Source organism: Columba livia, chromosome 3, assembly GCF_036013475.1.
Source record: "Columba livia isolate bColLiv1 breed racing homer chromosome 3, bColLiv1.pat.W.v2, whole genome shotgun sequence".
Taxonomy (NCBI): domain Eukaryota; kingdom Metazoa; phylum Chordata; class Aves; order Columbiformes; family Columbidae; genus Columba; species Columba livia.
Genome location: NC_088604.1, coordinates 72,402,161 through 72,419,104, shown reverse-complemented (window position 1 = coordinate 72,419,104; position 16,944 = coordinate 72,402,161). Strand labels below are relative to the sequence as shown.

General features: G+C 36.5%; 1 protein-coding gene across 7 annotated transcripts in view; it reads right to left on the bottom strand.

Annotated features, from left to right (window-relative positions):
* QKI (QKI, KH domain containing RNA binding) overlaps positions 1-16,944 on the bottom strand; it is a 156,554-nt gene that overhangs the window by 52,950 nt on the left and 86,660 nt on the right. For all 7 annotated transcript variants that reach the window (XM_065057584.1, XM_065057585.1, XM_065057586.1 and 4 more), the window contains exon 4: positions 854-997. In XM_065057584.1, coding sequence (XP_064913656.1) covers positions 854-997 — 144 coding nt within the window. The remainder of the gene's footprint in view (positions 1-853; positions 998-16,944) is intronic.

Here is a 16,944-nt window from a genome sequence, read left to right as displayed (position 1 = left end):
CTAGGTCATTTTAATACCACCTACTACTTTCTTTCAAAAGATAATCTCAATTTTTCCTCATAATACGGAAAATTTTTCCTCCACTGAAAAAGATATAATTGATTTTTATGATTTTATAATGGCACAGAAGCGGCGGTAAAAATCAGCACAAATTGCAAGTTAATGGCATGGGATGCACTAAACAGCCACGCTGAGTCACTTTGCTTTGAGTGACAATGCAGAGGAGATGTAAGAGAAGGGCTCTCCCAGGGTAATTCTGGTCCCTGCAAAAGGCTCTAAGTCATCTGGCTGAGCAAAAGCTGTTTCTATGACAAGGAAGCGAGAAAGACATCCCATTTTCCAGTTTCACTATGTTTATTCTTCCCCAGTATACTGATAGCAAAGGTTTTTGATACTGTGTTCCTGAGGGGTTTCATTCTTTTTGGAAGGTGTATATCATGATGATCTAAGAAAGAAGATGTCGTCTTTTCTTAAAGTATTAGAACCATTTCAAAGGGAAACATAAAAGGATGTCATATTTTCCCAGCCTTAAAGTGAAACATTTCTATACTGAAAGCAGGTGAAAAAGTGTTTGTAACAGTTCAGCATTGCCTTATAAACGGGCTAAGAATTTCCTCCATCTATACTAAAACAGGCAAAAAAATCATCTCTCTCAAAAACATTTTATTCTGTTTTGAGCAGTAATTTGATCCAAGATGAAACATTTTAAAGATCACTAGAGTATTACAAAACAATATTTAAATTTCATTTTAGGATGCCACTCTGCCGACTTACTCTTACTGCTGCAGTATTAATTGTATTTCAGAAATAACTTGTGGAAATGGAAATCCAAGATTTGCATACAAATACTTACTGCAGGGATCAGTAACTTTTTTACTTCTTCAACAGCCCTCTTCAGTTTTATTTCTGCTCTGTTCTGAGCATCCTCCACAGTGATAAGTACATGTAAATCTTCATTCAGGTGTTCCCAGTTGGGCTTGCCTCGGTTCTGTTCTTCCTAAAACAATTAAAACATGGAAGCTATGAAGCACTGTAATAGTCCGTATAAAACAATCACATAAACAGTAAGCAAACTCAATTCTGTGAACAGTACGAACTGCATTTTCAGCAAGATGGTAGAAGTCTTCTTCATACTATTAAGACAGTTTTATGGGATGACTTAAGAAGAACTTGGGCTTTCAAATAACTTTCTGAGGATTTTGTTTGTATTTTGGAACCTCATTATTTATTTTTTTTAAAGACTACAAAACACATGTGATTTGAGTACAAAGGAACAACAGCAAGAAGTGCAGTACTGCTTTAAACATTCTTCGAAGCCTTTCAAGAGTTAAACAAATAAAACATACTGGTGGTTAAGCAATCTAATATTCTGAAGAAAAGTAAAATAGACACCATACACAGAAACCCCATCTGAATCACTCCAGAGGACAACAAACCTTTAACGCAAACATTTTTAAACAGAGATGACTAAATATATGCAGCACATTTATGTTTCCAGTCTTTCACAAAATAAGATAATGAACACAACACAGAAGATGTTTTCCAATCCTGTTTTTATTAAACAGTGAATAAAGCTAGCTAAGTTTCCCAGAAATGTAATTTAAATTTGACAATATTTAAAATGCAATGAATGAGTAAAAAAAGGGGAGTGGGATCAAACCTTCAGTAAATGAGGAAGGTTTATTGTAACTTTTGAATCTAAACAAAGGCCCACATAAACAAAAACCACTTAGGTAAAATTTAAAATCCTGGGCCTAATAGAAGAGCCTCCACTTTGTAAGAGACATTTGTGACTTAACCACAGTTCACATTTTAAAAATTTAGGGCAAGCAGAGTTAATAGCACATGTGTCTTTTCCCCCAGACTTCATTTAAATTCTTCCAGAAAATCAGACATACAGAGGAAGTGTTTGAAGATGTAAATACTAACAAATATTTGCAGTATTTTGTATTTGTATATACCTGAGGGAGCACTGTTCCTTAGAATGTTCTGTCCTTAAATCTGAAATGTTTTGTGGAATAGACCAGGATAAAAATGGAGAAAAAAATAGAATAATGAGAGATCAATGGGAAATTTATGGAAAAGAATCAGTACTTAGAAAGAAATTTCTTTTCAGTATTCTTCATGTAATGTGCACATAGGCATTACTCCATACTATCAGCTACAGCGATCCTTTTTAAAAAAATGTGGGTTTTAGCTAACTTTCTAAACAATTGCGGCTGTGAAAATCTCAGTGACTTTCAGAAGCTGAAAAAGAGAGAAAAATAACCCTCATTTATGAAACAGAACCTGATGCAAAGTGCAGCTGAGTTATAACATGTTCTCTGCTGTAATTTAATCTTTGAAAGAACTATCTACCACAAGCTATTTGCGGCTTATTTCACTCTATCATGATCAAAACTCCACCATTACTATTTAAACAATTCAATTCATTTTTTTTTCTTTAATCCAAAGCAGGAATGAGTTGTTTTCATTTAAGATCGTGACAATATTAATCTGAGGTAGTAAAGTTACAGGTATGATGAATGAGAGAAGGTTCCTAAGCCAACAGAGGGCAGAGCAAGAATGATGCCACCACCTGTTTTTGCACTCGCTGGTGCTGAGCCCACACACCACTGGAATGGGAAAGGTACTGGTTACCAACACATGAGATGTGTGATAACCTGCACAACTCTAGTACCACGGGGAAAATACTGGTGCTATACTTCAAATTATTCTGTTGTAGCATGAGGACTTTTTTTTTTTTTGAAGCTGCAGATAGGACAATAATCAGATGATACCATACATTTTTTTTTTTCCACACTGCCTACTTTACTTTTAAATGGAACACCTGTGTAAGGTAAATAATCACAAATTTTAAGGTCAGACCTCACAGCACAATCATGCAAATACTTATCAGTAAGATAACTAAACTAGTATATGACTACTTCTACAGTCATGAAGTACATATACAAAAGTTCTGCTATTGTGGAGTGCACTATTTCTGAAGTCAAATGGTAAGACCGAAAGAAAAGTTAAGAGGAATAAAGTCCACACAATATGTTTTGAAAAAGAAAAGAGAATAAGAGTTTGGGATGGGCTCCATGTTTCTTCTGTTCTACCCCAACACACTGGGGCTTTGAATTCCTCCACTGCTCCCATTCTCTCCTGCGAGGTCGCTTTCTTACTGTGAAACAGCTTTCCAAGAAAAGTCGTCTGGTTTATTGAAAATGCTAGTTGAATGTTATACCAATATGTATATTTGATTGATTGTTTTTACCAAAAGTAGGAAATTCAGATCTACACCAGTTCATTCATTCAAACAAAAAGTCAGATACAAAATGTATGACAGGGTTAGGCTTGTGGGGGGAAAGAGGACATGCAACCTCTTGCAGTTAAGAGCTGCAATGTTTTATGCTACCTCATTCTCCTTTTAAACCCCGAAAGGATGGTTTGGAAAACCAGATTTTTTTTTCCCCCCAAGTAAAATCTTTACTTAAATTAATCTAGTACTCTGAGCAACAACTCTTGAAAACATCTTTTCCCAATCCTGTTTTATTATAGAGAAGTCTGAATGGGTAAATCGATTATATCTGGAATTCAAGTTAGTATCTTAAGACTCATTAAATATGGTTCAAAACTTGAAGGGTTGCTTAAGGTTTTCTTTTGAAATTGTTTGGGGAGAAAAAGATGAGCAGGAGAGAATGACTACAACTTGCCCTGCTGCATACCTCTGCAAAAGGAAACTACAAACTGTAGCTACCTTCAAGTGAACTGCAGCTACAACGAATCAGGTTACTCCGCAGAAGCAAAGAATGACTGAGGTGGAAAGAAACCTTGGACATCATCCAGTCCAACCTCCTCCTACTCAGCACAGGGTCTACTCAAGCATGCTGCTGAGGGCCAGGTTTTAAATATCTACAAGGATGGAGATTCCAGCACCTCTCCAGGCAACCTGTTCAGTGTTCAACTCGTGTTCAGTCACAATTAAAATAAGTTTTTTCTTATGTTTAAATGTGATTCATTTCAGTGTGCCTATTGCCTCCTGTCCTTCAGTATCAACTGTTGAGCAATCCAGACTAGTGGCCAGGTCTACCTATAGAAAAATGCCCCAAAGAGGAACAGAAATTGCCATCGAAATTATTTTGGGCAAAAAACACTTGTTATTACAGCAGAAAGGGTATGCACACAGAATAAAGAATCAGCCTGAATAAAAGACTTGGGAAAAAGAAATTCAATTGCATATACTCAAAATTATAGTACATACACAAGAAGTAATTTACAGCATGAAGTTTTCCTGCATTCCAGATATTGTTTATGGGAGAATTATACAAGAAAAATGGATGCAGTGAAGATGCAGGGAACTAGAGAGTAAAATGATTTATGTCACAACCTTGGAGAACAACAATATTAGAAAAGCTTAATTACAACCAAACTATCTTGTCTGCTAAATTAAAGAACATTAAGAGCAACATAGCTGGCAGATGAAATTTCACCGTGCTCCTTCTTTGGTAGAAATTTCAGTATACTTAAATATAGTCTAATTTTGTAAACAGATTGTGCTTTCATTCTGTTGCCTATGTGTATATGCTCATCCTCAGGATACCTATACACAATAATGGACTTCAAGAAAGTACTCAATATTTATCTTGCTAATAAAGTCAATGGATCAGGTAGATTTAAAAAAAAAAAAATAATCTTGGTAAAATTCCTTGAAATTTAGTTGGACAAAAATAAAAGTAACATAATTGCAGAATTTTTCTTCCTCCTAATATTTTCTGCTTTCTTTGGGAGGGTTCTAGGGGTGAGCCAAAAAGCAGAGGATACAATTAACTTGAATCTATATAGCCAGGCTTTAATATCAGAAAAGCTCTTCCATGAGCAGAAACACTGAAGTCCAGCTCCCTGTTTATTGGTATCCTTTGTTTTCCATACAACTCATCCTATCACAGTAATTCGAAGTTGTGGTGTTGTACCTCCTGCACCCCAGCCCTTCAAGGCCATTTCCATTTACAGCTTCATATCCCATCCCAAAGCTTCCTTCTTAATGCCTCAACTATTGACTTAAGGGACAGCAGCTTACTAGCTGTCCATAAGGTATGCAAAGTAGATGACTGAACACTCAGCACGTCCCTTCTGTCGATGAGAGACATTAAATTATGTGTCTCTTCCACCCAGCCAATAATTTTCAAAAAACTTTAAACCCAAAGGAAAGAATTGCCTGATCAGCTTGACTGAAATTGTTCAAAAGATTCAAACGGCTAAAGGGAAAAATATTTTCAAAAAGCAAGTAATCACAAAATATTTTATCAAGAACTTTAAAAAAATCTCAAACTTTATTTCTCACCACAAAGGCCTAAAGAGCTTCACAGTATGGCCAAATGACTAAAAATAAGTTGATGAATTAAAAACTGGTGAAGTAGAATCCAGTCATTTCCAGCTGTCAAAATGCCACTAAAGGAAAATGAAATAAACACTGAAAAGAAACACTTTCCTAATATCTGTCTAAATGCAGGCAGGAATATATTAGTTCGACAATACAGAAAGAATGAATTCAATGTGGGAAGAGTGGAAGGAAGTTTTCCATGTGACTTTTTTTTTTTCCAGAAAGCTATGGACCATATTAAAAACAAAAGCACAACTTCCATCCTATGCACTTTTTCCACACTAACTCATACAATTTCCAGTAATCATGGCCACTAGAAAACACAAACACGGCTTGGTAACAACAGCAGGGGCCTTTTAAAGAAATAAAGCCACTGGCTCAAGGAAATGTTGAGAAAGAACCTTAGTATCTTCACTCATCTTGAAGTGACAGGTTATTAAATTCTGTTTTCACCAACCTATTAGAAGCTGTTGCTCTCCCTACTGAATGACAAAAAAAACACAGAAAGGTGAGAGTAAAAGGAAATAATGTTTTCATATAATGTCAAATTGAATGCCATAATTAAAAGGTAACAGAACAGCGCCAGTCCTTTAAACTGTACAAAGGTTTAATTCAAGTACATTCTAAGAACTTTAATTAAAATTATCCTAAGATGTAAGAAACAGTACAACCACTCAAAGCTGCTTCTCACAGTCAAGTGGAAGAGGTAAGGTGGAGAAATAAGTTCAGCTATTTAGTAAAATTACACTATATGTTGCCTAATAAATTGTGCTATAGGTACATTACAGTTGACAGAAGTTCTAGGTGAACATTTACTTTCCATAATGAAAACATTCAGACATATATATCGAAGTTTTAAAAATACTTGGATGGGCAGTTTATAAGAAGTTGTACGGATCAAGAAGTTAACAAGTTGATTTAAAGCAATTGAAACAAAAGTTAAACTTAACTAAAACTAAAAAGTTATAAATTAGAAACGTCATTGTAAGCAAATTCTAGTCCTGCTCTAGTTTAAGAGTTGATATATACTGTAGCCATGCAACATTGTCAGGTCTGAACTAATGATCCTGAGAGAAACATTACTCAATCATCCAATACGGATTACACCTTACTTAACAGCCTTTTGTCGACATAGTTGAACTGGTAAAACCAAGCCCTAAACTTTGCCCTAAACTAAGTCATTACACCCCACATTTCACAGGCCACAAGAGTTGTCTATCTTGTGGTGTTCAATGTAACTTTTGTTCTCATAACTGTTTTTCCTGAACCAACCTGAACCACAGAATTTTATTTGTAAGTTTTTGGTGTCTCTGCTGCAGAAATAGTTGAAAATAAACATTTGGAAGACAGAGGATTTCTGCAACATATTGTGCAAGGAAGAAACCACTTAGCAGTCTCAGACATAAAAGTAACTCCACGCCAACTGATAAATATTCATGAAAGCTCTTGTCCTCATGAAACAAAAATAATTTGAATCATCTCTTATTATTTATGATATCCTTTTGTGGCAAATCTAACAACTTCGGAAGGTTCCCTCCCTTTACCAGGCAGTCCTTATTCCTCCTCTGGGACTGGCCCCAGCACCTCGCCAGCACTTCCGAGAGCCAGGCCAACGTGCTGCTACAGCACAACCACATCCTCTTCCCTCTGTCTGCTGGACAAGTGAAGTGAATAAGATTATAAGGGGCTACTGAGTGCCAACACAAGGTCAGCGCTGTAACTGGGAAGGTGAAAAGGTGAGTGACCACATATAAGTGCCACTTAAGGACTGCCTCACCATGTTTCATGAAACTATCCTAAATTAAATGTAATTATGCACGTGTCAAGGACAAAACACAGAGTTATCTTTACTATCTGACACGAAGCAACTTGTTCATCTATGTAAGAACTAGGCATTAAATGCTAATATGCAGCAATAATTGTAAGTAAAAACATGGAGATTTTCCATTTTTGCCAGTAAATCTAAGTCTTGACATGACTCACTGGTGAAACACAAACAAAAAACCCTGAAAAAAACCCCATGCCTGCAAAACCTGTACTCACGTGTGTACCCACATTATATACTCCTGACATTAATATTTCAATAGAAGTTGTCACTTTAGAAGAGGCCTGCCAACAAAATAAGTGCTTAGCTAAGTAGCAAAAGTAGAGGTTTTTATAGGATAAAACTCCAAGCCAGCCCTGCAGAAAAACAGTTTACAATGATGCACTAATTACAGTATCTGTTTGAACAACAGAAGTAATTTTATAACACGAAGCATCAGAACACACTGAATGTCCTAACCCCTGCTGATAAACTGCTTTAATTGTGCGGTTACAGTCAGGCAAATTAACATAGACTTTTGCTCCTACTGAGCTTCTAATGGCAGCAGTTTCACAAGCAGAAAGCTGGTGAAAAAATAATGTAACAAAAGAAATGCGGAAGGAGTAGCACCTGGTCAGGGATAACACTGTAGCTTATGTCACATTTAGAATTTCTGACTAAAGTTGTTCTCATACAGAAGGACGAGACCAATTGCTTAAATTAACAGTCACATACTTACTGTTTCGAATGTCAGACAAGTTAGTATTAGTATGTCTTTAATTATCCAGTATTGTTGTATACTAAGTTCCCTTCAACACAATTCTGGATTAAGAAGTGGGTGTCTTCCAACTCACATTAAACTAGACAGTAGCTACAAAACACTGTCAAAGGGCATTACATAAACAAATCTTTTAAGAACTATTCTGAAAAAAATTTGATAGCATGAAACAGCCTAATGATTAAACACACACAAAAGGCAAGATTCTGTTCTCTGTCTCGGAGCCTCAACACAGACTTTGTGCTCAGGAAACTCCAAAACAAGCACTGCCCCAAACTGAGATCCCACAGGGATGAAGCACCAGACAGGATCCATCTGAAGCTGCGGCTTCCCGGCGCAAGGGTGCTGAGGCCGTGCCAAGGGCTGCCAAGAGCAGAGGAGGCCGCTGCTGCCACCCAGGCCAGCAGGGCCTCCCACCCCTGAGCTCCCCATGGGCACAGCTGGGCCACCCGACGGCTCCGGAGCGCCCAGCCAGCAGACACTGCCCTGTTTCTGTGAAACAGGCAACCGGATTGCGTCGCTCCAGGATTTGCTTCTTGCATAACCGTCTCAAAACTGCGTCAGCGTGAAAAATAAAGCAATGATTTGAAGAACGAACTGTATTGTCGAGTGCTATCAAAAGCCAGGAACCCATTAAGACTGACTATTCAAGTGTTTGGGGATGAAAGCAAGAAAGTTTTGTAATAATCAGTAATAAATAATCAGTAATAAAACTCCATACAGAGAGAGAGTTACATTGATATCCAAGTATAATTTTATTCCCCTATATGAAGGGGAATAAGTAGTACAGGTATTTCACAATACTGTGATTATTTTCACAAACTGACCACTCTTCAACATAATAATATCCATTAAAAAAATCAGATTCCCTTACAAGGAAGCAAAACACCAATAACACCTGAATGCAATAATCTTCTTGATTCAGAGTTGAATTCAAACAGCTTTTTGAAGGGAAGTAACTTCATATTCTGAATCTCAAGGTATAAAGGACATTTTAAAACGCAGGCTTAGATCAACAAAACCTTATTCTGTGACATCAGACACATCCTTCGGAGCATTCTCTAATCAGGAAATACAGACACAAAGTTTTTTGCAACTCATGAGTCAAGTCCATTCATTAGCAGCCACTAATGAAATTAACTTCAAAATACTGTGCCACTGTTCTAACATCACTTCTGCATAAACCTGCCTCTAAATTTATAAGCATTATTAATCAGTATAAAGCTGATTTTGCCATTCAGCTTTAGATGGACAAAGGCTGACAAAAATAAGTATTCTTTCATCTACCTTAGTATCAAGCAGCACCTATACACTATGCACTTTAATACACACAGATATTAAATTACTCAGTTTACACTCTTAACATACTTTAGAAGTTTTAGATTACTGATGATTAACAGGATGTCAAAACCAAAACAGAAAATATATCCAGAATAGACCATTTTTTATGAAGTAGTTATTCCTCCCCATGACCTAAACAGGTATTTCTTGAAGTAGGATCAATACATCAGTAACGTTGTTTTTACTCTATAGTATATAGTAAACTTTACTATTTTAAGCACATAAAGTTTCTTTTGTACATCTAAGCTTTTACTTAAGCAGTATTCTAGTCGTATTGTATTTTAATTTACCATTATATTTTTACCTAGGAGGAAGACTAGTACATGAAGGTACTAGACTGGCTAACACATGCCTCTGTATTCCAAAAACTTACCAAGGTGTCTAAAACTCTGCTGAAGTACCTGTTGAAAGGCAAAATAGTATTAATTAAACTCAAAGTCTGATGCCTGTGTTTTCATCTGGGATTCTCAAACTAGGAGAGCTGAAAGTGTTGACATTCAGAAAGACCTAAGCTTTCCAAAACAAGGCACGGCAACACCAATAAAGTTGCTTAAAGAACAAACTTGCAAATCCAAAAAAATACAATGTAATAGTTCACCCTTTAAGAAGGTAGATCACTGCTCAGGAGGTGAGGAAAACAAAAAATACACATGTAGTGCTGGAGGTGTCTCTACCACACTGATAAAGGACATCACCAAGAGGTGGGTTCCTGTTTTTTTTACTTAGGACTGGAGGCTTTTCACAGTTGTGAATGATTGGATAAAACTCACAAGAAGCACGCTGAAGAGAACCTTTATTTCCAGCTTCATGGAGAGCCCTTTAGTTTTTCCTTTTTCCATTAATACGAAACTTTTACTGCTGTTTGTGTAATGAACACAAAAGACAGAAAGCATCATCAGAGTCCGTGACTGGGATTACGGGAAATACCTGAGCTGCAGTTTCACATTACTGAATAATTACTCTACTGTTTAAGGAGAAGTGTTACCACTACCCCTCAGCTGTATCTAAGGGAAAAAAAAAGTGTCTGTTTACAGGCTTCTCAGTCTTCTAGTCTACATAGTATGGTTCACCTGAATATTTCTTTAGAGACTTTTTTACTAGTTTAAAACAAACACAAAAACACACGCAAAAAAGAACACACCCCCAAAACACTACTATTGACTGCAATTTGGACTACTGTTTACAGCATACTGAATTTTGAACACTGCAATCAGTGTTGCATTAGTCGCTAGCACTTGTAAAAGTAAAAACTGGAAAACAAATTATATTTTTGTATTCAACTGAGAACATGATCAGCTTTTCAGCTAGTAATATAATTTTAGACTTTTTGAAACATTTTCTTCCCTCTTTTGAAGTACTATCATATAACTTTCATCAACAGTAACTGCCCCAGATAATTGTGGCATCTGCCTTTACTGAAATGCAACCATTTTTCTTTTTCTAATCTGCATTTTATTCCCTCTCTGCCTTGCTTAGAATTGATTGCTGCTTTGCATAGCAAAGCTGGTGAACACTCCCCTCCTCAACAATTTGAGCTCAGTGTTGAACTGATCCGTTTCTCAGTTAAGCTCACCCTCAAACACCTGTTCTCTGGCACCTCTGTGACAGCTCCACATGTAAGTGATGTTGAAGAAACCATGAGGGTCAAGAAATAACAAATTAAAACCACACTTTTCTTCAGGTGATATTCCTGCTTAATCTAAGCATGAATTCCAGCAATTTTCACTCCTTTATTTAGAAGTGTAAGAAACAGACAAAGCTACAATAATTAATACATAATTTGATATATCTCATTTTCTTTAACTCATTAGGAATCAATTACTTTTTTTTTTTTTTAAATTTCAGACTGAATTTACAGCACTACTCAAGAAAAAAAGGGAGAAAAAATACAAAGAGAAAAAATGTAATAGCTAAGTGACCTTTTCAAGCTAAAAGAATAAACAGAGCTGCTTACACCTTGCATTTTAATGCCAATGTATCCACAATTCTACTTTCCTAATCTCCATTTGCTATCACTTCCAGAGTCCAGTAACTCAGCTACTGCTTGAAAATCCAACCATTTTGCTTTTAGTGTTTCCTCAAAGATGAGAAACATGTATGCTTAATATATAAGTATATGAAAAATAAGATATATCAATAGGGATTGCTCTGCATAAACCCTGGTAAAGGTCTTAAAGGAGAATATTGTAAAGAAAACTTTGTAAAATCAAAATAGTCGGGCCAACTGTTCACTTTTTTTAGTTATAATCTTTTAAAAGAGAGAACTACTCCTCCCCATTTTCTCATGCTGTTAACATTTACAACAATGTGATTACTAACCTCCTTAAGATTTTTTTCAGAAGCTGCTTAAAACTCACTAAGAAAAGTGAAATTTCACTCCAAATCTTTGCACAAAAGTACATCAAGATGTAACTATAGAACATTTTTAACAGAAACTCAGATTGAACATGTTGTCATAACCTCAGTGTACCAAGAAAATTGAAAAGTACCACCTCTTAACCTGCAATGTAACAGATAAGTTTCAGATACGGTTATAAAACTCTGTAAAGAACTGCCAGCTAAATTTAAGAAAATGAAAGGGAAAACTTTTCCCTACTCCTTATCCTCAAAAACCAGCTAAAATAAAAAAGAACAGGTTCATAGTTTTTACTGTTCACATGCACAAAAACGTAAGTAATCTGTTTAAGAATACTGAACAGTTGCCACTGTTTCTTTAAAATGCAATGCCTTTAAAAAGAAAATTATTTTTATAGTAATATGTTGTTAGCTTTATTTTAGGACATTGTGATCTTTAGGCTTTTACAATTTGTCAAAGCAACAAAACTAAGAGACTTGTGACTCAACCAAGCATATCTAGGTAGTAGTTAAGCTTCAAATAACTTCCCGAGCCTTAAAGACACTGCTCTTGCTCAGTGAGTTTTTTAAAAAAACAAAACAAATGAAACAAACATTCATCATCTCTGTTTGTTTGTTTGTTTGTTTTAGACTGGTTTGGGGGGCAAGTTGGGGATGAGAAAGGTTACAGGAAGGAGACTAACTTTAACACTTTAACCAGTGACACTTTGCCAGTAGACACTTGCCAGCTGGGGTACCACTAACGCAGCAAAATCCAGGAAGAGGCCGTGCACAGAAAAGCAAAGTTGTTTTTACTGCCAGGGCTAGGCTGACATGGTTGCAATCCCAGAGCTTTAGTTCAGAATCTGTAACTTCCACTGCTTAGGAGTGGCTCTTTCTGCTCTGGATAAACGTGTAAATTAATGATAACTGTGAGTCTTGACAAGAACATGCACAGTGAGACTTCAAAAAAGAAAGGTGGGGGGAGTAATCAGTGTTACAACAGAACTCACGCATAAACTGAAGTGCTTTGCAGAATCCTGACCTTAATGAGAAACGAGGTATCAGCACTGATGTGATTACACCTAGTATTTTTCTCATTTCCCCTCTCTGTTTCAATCTTTGGGATGAATCTGCCCTGAACATTTCCTCAAAGATGCATAATGAAGAGGTTTCTGAATCACTTCTCCCTCCTGTAAATCCACACGGATGGCAAGAAGACTGAAGCACCTAGGCAGCTAAATGCTATCCTCAATAATTAGATTCAAATCACCTCCTCCTATGCCAACAAGAAAACAGTGCTAAACAAACCAAACTTTCTTACAAGTAGTTGCTTAATAGAACATTGTCAGCTTTAGACACAACGTCTGTGGTGGTAATTAGAACACTGATCTTGCACAGTCAGCTCAGAAACACTCCCAAATCACAAGTTAGAAGTATTCTGAGTTTCTTTCTATAGAGGAATTTCTTGCACAGACTTCCAACAACAGACCTGAAAAGGTAAATGCTGCCTCCCACCACCACAAGGCAGCTCCATTTCCTTCTCCTTCCTTGCGGGTGTGTGCAGAGCCCTCCCCTCTTCTTTGCACCAGCACTCACTGACTGGGCCCTTGCAGAGCCGGTTTAACACAGCAGCAAGCAACTGCTGTCAGATTGGGTTTTGTCTGTTCAGCCAGCTGAACTGGCTCAGTGACACATCCCACAAGCAGCAGACAGAGCACAAAGAAGGGCACAAGCAGATCCCTTTGTAAGAAGCTGCCAGCTGTCAGTCACACCTTCAGACAACTGGGCCAAAACACTTGCAACAGGGGGTGGAGGGATAAGGGAGCCCCAGGCTCTGACTGCCTGACCTGAAACTCTGTAGACATGGTGGGCACTTACAGTGCTGCTTATGTCAAATGTAATTTTACTATAATACATAGAAATTGCTGTGTAAAAATATTCTTGAAAACTCAGCTTCTACTCACCTCACCTCAGACATGCAAAGCAACCAACGTTTTTCACTTCAAATGTTAGAGTTCAGTTGCTTGCCTGATAAATGAACAATCTGTGTCTCATTTACTTAAATACGGGTGTGGTAAAAAAAAAATTTAGTCACTCACGGCATAGTGATTAACTCCATAGAAAAGTTCATTTATACAAAAAAGTCATAACTAGCAACCTTAATTCTGGTATCTTCTAACTTGAATTTGCAATCTCAACACTTCTTAAAATGTGCAATTTCACTTGAGACATCAGCTGGGTTTCAGTGGCCCTGTTTCTCTGTTCATCATACAGCAGCACTAATACAGCCCTATTACATAAGTTTGAGGGACTTTTTTTAAAAAAAGCCTTTTGTAATCACTTAGGAGTGCTTCCCACTAACAAATTATATAATTAATATGTCACTAAGTTATTCACTCACCCTCATTTCTTTATAGTTATTTCTCCCACAGTACTAAGTTCTGGAATTTTCAGATTTACAGAAGCGTGAGAAGGATGCTCTGCATTTTGCATTAGAGAGGAGTGAGACCAGAAATTACACTCAAATTAATTCTGCAGTCAACAGTCCTCGTGAAACTCCATCTATGACAGAAGGCAGTTATCCTGGTGAGCAGGTACTGCTAAGATGATGACTGACTGACTGCGGTTCTTCTTCCACTGCTTAGCTGGCATCTTGCTCTGCTCTGAATAGTGTTCCCCTCTACAGTCTGGGGATCTTTTGGAGATGATAAACAGTCAAAGACATTGACTAATATAACAAACTCATTTTCCACAGAATATTGTTGTTAAGCAGACCTTATGCTACAGGTGGCATAAGTTCACAGCATGTTACCAAATCTACTGTGTTGTCCAGACAGGGTAAGAGGTTTTTTTACCCATTGGAAACAACTGAAAAGCTAAATGTCAGGGTCACTCTAATCCATATACTAACTCATGTGCTCCATAGCTAGGAAAGCTCACCAGTTAAATGCAATAATTTTGTTCAGGTTGACCCTCCATTCAACTCAGGTTTTCTGAGCTTTTGCTTTTTGATTCCCCCCTGTCCCCCCCCTTATTTTGCTTTGTTTTGCGGAATAGACTATGTGAGCTTTGTGTTGTCTGCTTTGGATTCATGCTGTGGTAATACTTCTAAGCAGCGCATAAATATTAGTGTAGTTGGTTGTTCATGATTATTCAAGTTTTTCTTCAATGGTGACCCACAATCTGTAGTACAGTACTGAGTAGAAGAAAGAAAACAGCACTTCAATGGCATTTTATATAGCATTACTGCTAAGACTGTTAGATTTTAATACATTTAATAATAACAGTCTAGCCTTATTATTTTTTTTTCCCAAGCTATAAAAACATCTAGTTAACTCTAAAACTATAATAATTTAATGTTATGGTAATTACATAAGCATACATTTATATATCTTTGGGTTTTAATAATTATATTACCTCCTCCTGAAATAGTTCTTTTCTTTCCATATTTACCCAGTTGCAGCAACTACAAAACAAATTTATTTGTAAACAACCCATACAACAGTTCATGACAAACAGAAAGTATGAGGCAAGATACTAATGCAAATTAAACAAAACTAACTTCGACTTTAAAAATAAAACAAAATTTTGTTATAGAGAATACAGAAAACTCCCCAAATTTGTCACTGAGTAGACAACTTAGAAAAAATATTATCTAATGAACTAAAGTTGAGTTCTTTAAAGAATTCAGGACTACTGCCTCAAATGATCTCAGCACACAAACTTTCCATGTACTTATGACTGAAACCTTGCACATAGGCTGTAATTATATTGTTTTATTGCAGCAGTGGCCTTCAAATACTTGCTACAATTATAAGGGATTTGACACACCCAAGTTACTACCTACATAACTCTGAAGTGCGACCACTGCTCCAAACCTTCTTCATGGTCAATTTCATGCAACAACTCTATTGATTATATTGACTGTAGAACAGGGATATCCAGCATGTGGCACCTGTTCTCAAGGCTACATTAAAATGCAGTAATAGTCATACCAGTTAAAGACTGCACAGCTGAGTGCCAGCTGGGCACTGATATTCAATGGTTCTTAGGAATACGGCTGATAATATATTAGGGAAGCCTAATACCTCTCTATAGTATGGAGAGGATGGATCTTGAGGATCAGTATTCCCCCTTTAACTCTCAGGTGACATCAATTCAGTGATTAAAAAAAATAATCAGTAAGCCAGTGGGTGGTTCCCTTCAGCAGTACCACTTTAATGACACATACGATTTAGAACATTGCACCCATGAGTCCCCTCTGGAAGCTTTCACAGAGAGCTCTCTGGTCCTTGCTGAATCTATCCCTCAGGTCAGGGTTTGGAATTCTTCGTTCACTTTCTACACTTAACGAGCTGAAAACCACTTTTCTTTCAGTTCATTTAATACACTATACACTCCATCAGTTCTTTATACAGTATCTCTCCAACACACACAAAATCAAAACCTTGTGAAAATATTTAATAAGAAAAAGTAATTTAAAGTGAAATTATTGAAATACCCTTTCTGTAAAGGAGTAATTATGAAAAAATATTTATGACTTTTTAAATGTGAAAATAAAGTCTAATAAAACCCTTGCTCATTACATAAACACAAAAGAAAGTTAAAGCCACACTTAATTCTAATTTGAAGTCAAATATCACAATATTTATGTTGCATACACAGATACCAGTCTTAGAACATAATGTCTAGATGTTCATCCTTCTAGACCACAATTAGCAGTCCTACAACTGTGTTCAGGAGACAACATCAGCCTTCCAAAAAGACAGCCAGTTTCACATTAACTTTTTGAATCCTACCGATCTTTGTAAAATGTACAAAAACATCCACCAAAGGAATGTAATTTTTAAAAAAATCTCACTAAATAGTGAATCTGCTGACATTTTCATTTACAGGATTGAGTGAGTATACAAAATGAATAAACGACAGTTAACCAAATTATCACAGGTCCATTGCAAGTCACTGTCATGTGAAAAATTAAGACTTAATTAAATACGCAAAATTTCAAGTTCTGCTTTTTCAAAACAATGCCCAAAGAGAAGCATGGGTAGATCTATTTACTTCTTCAGCTCAAGGATATAAATGAAGACAGAAATATCGTTAATAAATATTAGACAGATTAAAATAACTAAACAATGTTATTACAGTATGAAGCCACAGAAGCCAAGTAAATCCTTGATGGTTAACCAAGTCTGACGACATATGAACTGTGTAATTTTTAACAGATTCCAGTAAATTATCAGAAAGATACAAGAAGTTATTAAAAAAATATTAACTGCTTCTACTCTTCAAAAGACAAGTTCCAAACTTGTTTTGCTA